This window comes from Orycteropus afer, unplaced genomic scaffold (genome assembly GCF_000298275.1).
Source record: "Orycteropus afer afer isolate SDZICR_OR568_19922 unplaced genomic scaffold, OryAfe1.0 scaffold00098, whole genome shotgun sequence".
Taxonomy (NCBI): Eukaryota; Metazoa; Chordata; class Mammalia; order Tubulidentata; family Orycteropodidae; genus Orycteropus; species Orycteropus afer.
Window position 1 is genome coordinate 5,771,189 of NW_006921685.1, and position 9,775 is coordinate 5,780,963.

Genomic DNA, 9,775 nt, shown 5'->3' on the forward strand with positions numbered 1-9,775 from the left:
TGTGGTAAACTGTGGTCAATGTCATGAGACAAAGTGTATGTGAACTGCTGTATGGAAAGTGAATTTGCTCTGTAAATCTTCACCCAAATCACAATTTAAAAAAAAAAAAGAACGTGTAGCAAAACAAAATTGTTTAAAAATTTGTAAGTCATAGTAATGAGTTTGTACTTTAAATTTCATGAAAAGTCATTAATTGTTTTAAGTAAGGCAGGATATTACTGGATTGACATATTTTATATGGTGAGTGGGCACAGAATGAATTATAGGAGAATCAAAGTGGAAGTAGGGGATTATTTTAAAAGCTATTGCAGTGGTCCATACAAAGATAATAGTATCTGGAACCAAGGGGCAGGAGTAAGAGCAGGGACATTAGGATACTGAAGCAAGCTGATCAACAATTTTAAAGAATGTTATGAATTTAGAAAGTCAAGCAAGTACTAATGCAATTCAACCCATATTTATAGATCTATTATATTCAAGGTACCATGCTGGGTGCTACAGAGAATATAAAAATGAGCAAGACACAGAGTTTTCCTCAAAATATATCTCAAAATAGAACACAAATAACAATAGCATCAGCCAGAGTAGAGTAAAATAAATGAAAGAGTCATGAATTCCAATAGGGTTTCTGGGAAGAAAAAGACACCAAATTAGGGGAAGAAAGACTTAATGAAGTTAGTAACTTGAAGAAGAGCGATGTTTAGATCTTTTAGACTGCTAATAGCCAGATACAACTGTAAGGACTCTAGCAAAAGGGGATGTAATTAACTAAGGCAGAGAAACAAGAAGAAAATTCACTAAGTGTCTTTTCTGATCTCTCGTAGGACCACATTGTATTATAATCAGATATTTCTTGTATCTCCCACAAGAATGCATCAGGGACCTCATCTTGTTCACTGTTGTATTTTAGCATCTAGTACAATGCCTGGCACAATACAATTTAGGCTTATGTTTAATAGATATCATTGGAATTATAATGCATCAGAAAATGCTGGCCATCATTTCCAATTATGAATTCATTTAATTTAATCATTCAAGCTGTAACCATAGCAAGCATGTTCCTCAAATCCTCTTGACACTGGGACTGAATTATCAACTGGTGAAAAGAAAGAAATTTCCAGTCGTCCTTATCCCTTCATTGCCAAAAAGATCCTCTTAGACTAGAACTCACAAACAAGTAGATCCTGGGAGTCTGGGTAATTCCAGATTTTCCATATTCATTGGATGTGATGGAATAGGAAGAGGGTAAATTTCCTGACTTGAGAAATTCTAGAAAATTCAAGAATCACACAAATCCCTACCAGATTCCATCAATTTCCTCTAAACCAGAGATTCTTTATAGTCGGGTTTTCAGGAGATCCATGAGATCAGGAGATCTCACATAGGCTGGTAACAGAACACAAGTCTCCTCAACTAAGGCCAGGAACAAGACTGGCATAAAACTCAACTCTGTCTCCGCAGGAATCCTCTCCCCCCGCATAGCCACTGAAAAATAATGCCAGGGGCACCCCAGGTTCATTGGCTTCCTCCCCCATAGCAATGCTTCTGGAGTATTTATTTTCTCCCTCCACCCTCACCAAAATGTAAGCCCCATGAGGATTTGGATTTTTGTCCCTTCAATTCACTGTCTGATCACCAAAAAAAAAATAATAATAACTGCGATCCAGTCGAATCTGACTCACAGCGACCCCTCCTTTGGTTTCCAAGGCAGTATCACTATGGAAGGAGACTGCCCAATCTTTCTTCTGACCACCAGGTACTGAAATACTTCCAGGAAAATGTAGAATGTATGTGCAGAAAGGGCATGAAGGCAGCCTCCTTTTACCTCCTCTAACTTTATAAGAAGAAAAAAAGATCAACGGCAACAACCCATAGCTGAATCCTATGAGGCAAAAGTGCTGTCACCCTCCAACTTTTTTGACAATTCTGACACCAACCATTTCCTCCAACAGCACTCACTACTTTGCTGGGGTAGACAACTCCTTGCAATGGACACACAGAACTCACAGACAATTTTCATGATTATAGGGTTTATTAGGAAAGTAATAGGTTATAGTTCAGGTACAGGAAGGGTCAGGCCTGGCCTCAGCCATGGTATGGCAAGTGTTACAAAGCTCTTTTAGCTCTTCTTCCACCAGCAAGCTTTCTGCCCAAAGACATTCTGCTTTCTCCTTCCCTGGGCCAGCAAGCTCGCCACTCTGTCTCTTGCTGGTCTCTCAGTTCTACTTCTGTTCAGCCACTATCTCTCTGCTATCTCAGCACAGGGATCTCAGGATGAACTCTACTCCTGGCTGCTGTCTTGATGGTAGTGAGATCCCCCCCACCTTTCCACCTCTGGGAAGGCTCATTTTAAGCCTAATGAATGACAAAACTGACCAATCCCAACACTATAGTTCTATATAGCTTATATCCATGGTCCCATTCCACAGGGGTTCTGTGTACTTTATTTACATTACTAACAAGCTATCCAGTCCCCTTGGTAGGACACAAACACCTCACGTTTGCATAGTTCCTCTCAGTAATCTGGTAAGAGTCACAAAGACCATGCCTAGAAGAGCCACACCAAGTAATTCACTGCTCCAAAGTATATGTTGAATAATGGTCTGGATGAATGGACTGACCAAACAAAAGAATGAATTTGTCTATGAAAACCCATAAGAATTTAAATAAAGTTGTTTCCCTTCCACATCCTTCAGCATTTGTGTACAGTTGTTTCTTTTAAAATCACAAGGATAAAAAGTTCTTTACCATGCTATTCTTTCTGTCTCCACAATTATACTTAAAGTATTTCCTGCTTATTTATATCTTGATAATAAAAGTTACCCTCTGAAAAGGACTTAAAAACATGCAAATAAAATTAGGATCTCTTTACTTCATGATCTGGTGTAAATCATGCTGACTGCTCAGCTTCGGTCTCAGTTGTTTCTCTGCTCTAACCTTAAAGCACATTCAATACACCTTCATCTTCTCTGGAGGGTATCCACTAAAGCCAGAGCCATTAGTCAGTGCCGCATATGTTACTGAAGGTTTGGTAGAGGTTTAACATTGAACACTTCCCAAAGCACAACAACATATATCAATTTCCATAGTCCATCTCTGGGCTATGCCACCACCAAGGGTTCCCACAACTTGACCTTCTCTTGTGGTCCCCCCACCCCAGTCCTCTCATCCTTCCTCTCCCTAGGAACTTAATTCTCTGCCAGAATCTGGCCATCTGTTCACAGGTCTCATTTATCAAAGCAATGCCAACATGATTAAGAGTGAACTCCAGAACCTTGCAATCTCTTGTCAGAATCCCAGCTTTCCACTTACTATGTGATATTGGCCAAGTTATTTAACTACTCTGTGCCTCACTTTCCTCATCATTAAAATGGGAATTGAAGTAGAACCTACCTCTAGAGCTATTGTAAAGATTTAATCAGTAAATATCCATAAAATATTTTTAATAGGGCCCACTACAAAGTAAACACTCATAACTATTATTATTTCAAATCTTTTTCTAGCAACAAATAAAGAAAATTTTCATCCTTCCTATTATATCGATGAGCAATTATCTTTCATCACACTTTTACTTAGACACCTGTGGTTTCCTCCTTGTATCTTTTTGTCCTGTTCACCCAACCCACCTTTAAAGAAGAAATTTCAATTGTATTTTCTCCCAAATATCTCATGTCCTGTTCCCTGAACTTGCTTTCCCATTGTCAACCTGGAAGTTGTTTTTTGTTAGTAACCAAAGATTTTTCTCAAATGCATGTACTTTCTACCTATTGGCTTTATGGATATTGCTATACAGTCTGTCTTGGGAAATAAAAAGGGTAAAAGTCTTGGATTTCACAAAACTTTCACAGCTTTTACATTTAGTATTTAAAAATCTATTGCGATAACTTTCCTGATACTATGAATTTGCTATAGAAACAAGAACAAATCTTTAAAATCCTAACGTTCTTCGGCAAACTCTAGGCTAGCTGTTGAAGTATGAGAGAGTGTGAGAGCACAACACACCACCCAATATTTTTCAACTATAAATTCATCACATTTAGGGATTTGATGAGTAAGGTATTTCTAATCTAGTTCTAAGAACTCTGTTAATACCAGGGATTAGTGAGCAGTATCACCCATGACTTACTACTACCAGTGCCCTATTTTAACAGCTAAATACCCAAGCAATTATTGTGAGATTAAATATATATGTTTGAAGAAACCATTATATTTTTAAATATCCACTAAACATTTAATGTCTCTTCTGAGAGGCCACATTTTTAAAAGTGAATTTTATCATCATCACTACTTGGAATTATTTTTGGTTTGGAGATAATTTGGGACCAAAATTTTTTGGTCATTCAAGTAACTAACTCACACTTCTAAGTATGCAGGCTTGGACAAGTTTCTAAATCTCTCTGCATCTAACCTTCTTCATTTTAAATATTGGATGAGTTCTAATTCCTGTCCAACTCTATAAATCTGTATCTAATTAAAGATAATAGAGAGCAATAGATATTTTACCTTTTGCAAGTCTCAATATATATATCTCTGAATATATTTTATATGCCAGAACTTATCTTTGAATGTATTTTTTACTAAATATTTATTTTTCTCAGATGTTACCAATTATTGTAGCACAGCTTGGAGACCAGGTAAGATTGTTTTATAATATGGTATTAATTTTATGTCATCTTAGTGAGAAATAATTTATCTGCCTCAATTTGCCAGATATTTGCAAAGGTTCCAATTTAATTTGCATGCCATGAACACTGTAGCAATAACAGCTAACATTTACTGAGAACTTACAATGTGCCAAATTCGTTTCTAAGTATTTACCATATTCTCATTTAATCTTCACAATTTTTGTAGAAAATATTTTGATTTTCAATTTGAAGATGGGTAACTGGAAATAAGGAGCTCTGATGGTGTAGTGCTTAAGGCATTTGACTACTAACCAGAAGACTGGCAGTTCAAACCCACCAACCACTCCTTGGAAGGAAGACTGGGCAATCTACCTCCATAGAGATATTGCCTCGGAAACTCAAGGAAGGGTTTGACTCAAAGGCAGTGAGTTTGGCTTGGTTTTGGTTAACTGGAAATATTTACAAATAGTTGGTATATGTCATAGAAGAAGCAACTAGTCAAATATTTAAACCAAGCTGTTAATTAAAAAGTTAATGGAATTGATATAATGATTCCTATGATTTATTTTTTAATCTCAACCATATTTTTAACTACATATGTTTTCCCAAGAAACGTTACACAAAACTTTCTCTCCTCTCCTATTTATCTTTAAGAAAAGTAATTCTTGAGATCATTGATAAAATTACCAAGGTCCAAATCAAATATCAATATCAGATGACAGCTTTTACTTCTGAAAACAGAATTGAGTTTAAGATTTTATATCAACTTCTAATTCCACATCTAAGAACATATCTCAAGAAAATAATCTGAAATATAGCAAAGAGTTATGCCCAAATACATCATTAAAATAATGTCTATAACAGAGGAAAATATTTGAGTGCTACTTACATTTACAGCAAAAGGAAAAAATTTAAGTAAACTGCAATATACGAGCAAGTATCATGTGGCCATTCAAAATTATATGCACTAAAATGTGTCAATAACATGATGAAATGATGGTTGCATAATCTTAAAAGATGAGACACAAAATGGTATAAATAACATGCTTTCTGTTATGTAAAAAAGAAATATGTGGTAAATGTCTGAAAGAAAATACATCAAATAGCATGCTGGGATTGTGGCTTTTATTTTTTCTTTCCATTGCTTTCCATATTCTTCAAATTTCCTCTAATATGCATGTTGTTGTTGTTGTTATGTGCCGTGGAGTCAGACCTGACTCATAGCGACCGCTCCTTGGGTTTCCAAGGCAGTGTCACTACGGAAGTAGATTGCCCAACCTTCCGTCTGAGGGGTGGCTGGTGGGTTTGACCTGCCAGCCTTCTGGTTAGCAATCAAATGCCTCAGGTACTACGCTACCAGAGCTCCACCCAATATGCATAGATTACATAATAATCATAAAATATATTTTTTAAAGATATATGATCTCACATGACTTAAATAATACATATTAGCCCTACAATATTATATGGTGCCTTGGATTTTATGATATAAATAACAAAGGAAGTTTAAGACACTGTGGAAAACATAAAATCTTTTTTTAAAAACCATGAAGTATTTAAATGTTTGAGTTGTGTGCTACGTGTTGCCTATAATATATTAAAGTGTCTCTAATAACTTGTATTTATCATTTGCTTCTAGGGTACTATTATAAACTCAGAGGAATTGGTAAAAAAAAAAAAAAAAAGTTACTAAAATTTCACATTATTTTTATTTCCTACCACCATTCTGTTTTCTGTCCTCACATACCTTCTCTTGCCCACAAGCCTGGGTCTGGTGCACATTACAAGAGACCGACTATTTTTAATGGGTCCTAATTAGATTATCCTTTCTCTAGCAGGCATTTCATCATTCTTCTCCAGCTACTTTTCCTTTATTTTGACCTAACTTTTTTCCCCTATATTGTTGTTAAATTCAATTCTATACGGAAAGCCAGCGCATATAATTTTAAACTTTATATTGATTAGAATTCAGAATTTAAAACTATTGAAATGCATACCAAACCAAAAACCAAACTCATTGCCTTCCAGTCGATTCAGCTCATAGCAAGCCCTCCTTGGATTTCCAAGGCAGTATCTCTACAGAGATAGATTGCCCGATCTTCCTTCTGAGGAGTGGCTGGTGGGTTTGAACCTCCAGCCTGCTGGTTAGTAGTCAAATACCTTAGACTCTATGCCACTAGAGGTCCTCCTGAAATGCATACAGATATAGAATAATATAAATATTGATACTTCTTACAAAGGTCATTCTCTTGAGTTGGATATTTCATTAGGATGAGAAAGTATATTCTTTGTCTAGCATCTGATAGTGGTTAATCAACTCTTCCCTAAACACATAAATAACTAAAAGGCTAAGGCTAAATGAAGCCTATCTTACCATTCCTAGGCACTTCTATGCATTCCCCCATTTTTAGGGGAAATGACTAGAACTAACATGATTTCTAAACATGACAACAGAACTAAGGAATTGAGGAAATGTCTACGAACACAGATTTTTGTTAACATTTGTTAACATTTGATAACATTCGTTATCTCTTTTTGATATATTGAGGTGGTATAAATAACATGACTTCTATTATGTAAAATCTCTTTTCATAAAAAAGAGATTTGACATATTGTCCTTAAATAATAAATAAATAAATAATGAAGTTAGTGTCTATTTTGTTAACATTGGTATATGAACACCCACATTTACCATTTACTAAGCCTCTTTTGTATAATAAGCACCTCAACAGATCTTTTACATACATATCCTTTAACCCTCACCAAACTATACAGTAGGAGCTCTGGTGGCGTGGTGCCTAAGGCATTTGACTGCTAATCAGAAGGCTGGTGATTTAACTCACCTTTATAGATAAAGAGAAAGCTTAAGCAATTTAAGTCCTAAAACAACAAAAGATTGGGTTTAGATCTAAAACCAGTTTTCTATCCACTATATCAGTGATATACAAACTTTTTTTTTTAGTATAACCCACAGTACCAATTACATTTTCATGCAAATCAACCCATACAAACACACAAGTTTAAGAATATCTTTATTATATGAAATGCCCTCTAGTAATTTATGATATATTCTCTTTATTTTTTAATGATAGTCATCACCTACCTTTTTTTATTTCAACACTGTAGTAGTCACACTACTAATTTGAAAAATTCTGCATTCTATACCTGTCTGTCATCCAGCACAAGTCTAATTCTGCTTTCAGTACCTCTTAAAGCTAAGACTATGCTTCCCAAACTTCTGGACCACCAAATCAGCAACCCTTGGGGTACTAGTTAGAAATGCTGATCACTGGATCCTGCCCCAGACTTGTTCATTTCAGAATCTCTAGCAATGGAACCTGATAATCTGCCTTTTAACAAATTCCTCACATGGTTCTTATGCAAACTAAAATTTAAGAACCAATTTCAAGGAAATGACTCTGTATCTTAATTATGAGCCCTCAACATGTTTTACTGTATGAGAACACAATCTTTAGTGCTAATACCGTAAAACTAATTCCTGCCTGTACTCTCTCCACAGCCAACAAAATCAATTTCACCTTAAGAGAAAGTTTCACAGCATTTTTTTTTTCCAGGAAGAAAAAAAGAAGTGTAATAGTATTCATTACCAGTGTGCAAATTATTGATAGTTCAGTAGAGAAGAATTCTTTAAATAACCTCAAGGAACACACAAGTGACCAAAATGCCAAGAGAAATATATTTCTAACTCAGTATTTCAAAGCTTTTTAAAAATACATCCCAAAATAAAATAAGTTGAAGGAGTACAAGCTTTGAGGAAGAGGACTGATTAATCTACTTGAATTAGTTTTTTCATTAATTTTTAATCCCCTTTATTATTTTTTTAAAACTAATTTTTATGGGCAAAAGATAAGCTATGACTTAGGTAAATAGCAGAGCTCCCCATAATAATTGTATGGAATTTTTGCCTCAGTTCTACCTACAGAGATACTTGATAATAGCAAATTACATTATTCCTTTTCCTGAAACTGGCTTGATTCTTGCTTCCCTGTTCTGAAGAAAATGCAGCATAGCAAGGAATCTTAATAATGAAACCAGCCTCAGGCTTGGCTCAGAAGAGAGAGGCATTTCCTCTGAGAAATGCTAAACCACTGGTGTTCCCTCTGACTTTATCCTCCTTGTCCTACTCTTTCTATACAAACTTGTTGCCTTCAAAAGAGAAAAGGTAGGTTGTTCAGCCCTGGAGGTGTTCCTTTTGACTTTGTTTTCTGTTTCACTCTTTCATTATAGCCAGTGGCCCCACAAATCTTCACAGGCCTCCTCATCCAGCCCTTGTTCCAGGAGCCACCCTGCCTACCAATCAGGCAAGGGCTACTCCAGAGATCCAGGACGGAATCCTTCCCGCAGAACAAGCAGGAATAAATCATGCCATCCAGCAAACCCCAGAAGGTCACCTCCCAACTTCCAGTGGCACAAATGATATGTTTGGAGTGACCACTCCTGCTGACTTCCAAAGGGACATGTACACCACTGAGGAAACTACCACTGAATCACCAAATGGTAAATTCTCTGAAGCTGGAAAATGAAAATCCTCTGTGGAGAGGAAAGGAGAGTGTTTTCTCTTGCCTTAACAAATACACATCAAAGAAAATAAGGAAACCCTTTACCCATTCACAGTTGATTCCAATAATAAGAGGAAATATTTTAACCGAATCCTAGGTTTGAGGTGTGTCACTAACTCTATGTTATTAACCATGAAAAAGAAAAAGACATTTAATTGCTGGAATAACATACTTTCCATGTTAGGTCAGAGCAGGAAATATTTGAAAGCAGATTTTTCTTCTCCTCTTACTATTCCCTTCTCCGTAAACACTGGCCCACAGCAGATGTTGTTAATCAATTATGGTATTCTTTTCCACTCCACTGATCCTGAATGACCCTCAGAAGCATCTTAATGTAGTGCTACAACCAGGCACTAGTAGTAGACTACTAGTTATTATAGTACTAGATGAATTAGAACCTTCTGGTGTAGTGCCTAAGGCATTTGACTGCTAACCAGAAGGCTGGTGGTTCAAACCCACCAGCCACTCCTCAGAAGGAAAGTTGGGCAATCTACTTCCATAGTGATATCACCTCAGAAACCCAAGGAGGGGTTGCTATGAGTCAGAGCCAACTCCACAGCAGTGAATTTG

The 9,775-nt window shown here is 36.2% G+C and overlaps 1 protein-coding gene across 1 annotated transcript; it reads left to right on the forward strand.

Annotated features, from left to right (window-relative positions):
• Positions 1-4,598: 4,598 nt before the first annotated feature.
• AMTN (amelotin) lies at positions 4,599-9,169 on the forward strand. Its single transcript, XM_007942817.1, is given in 4 exon segments — positions 4,599-4,634; positions 6,265-6,291; positions 8,874-8,907; positions 8,910-9,169. Coding segments are annotated over 4 exon segments (357 nt in total).
• The last annotated feature ends 606 nt before the right edge of the window (positions 9,170-9,775 follow it).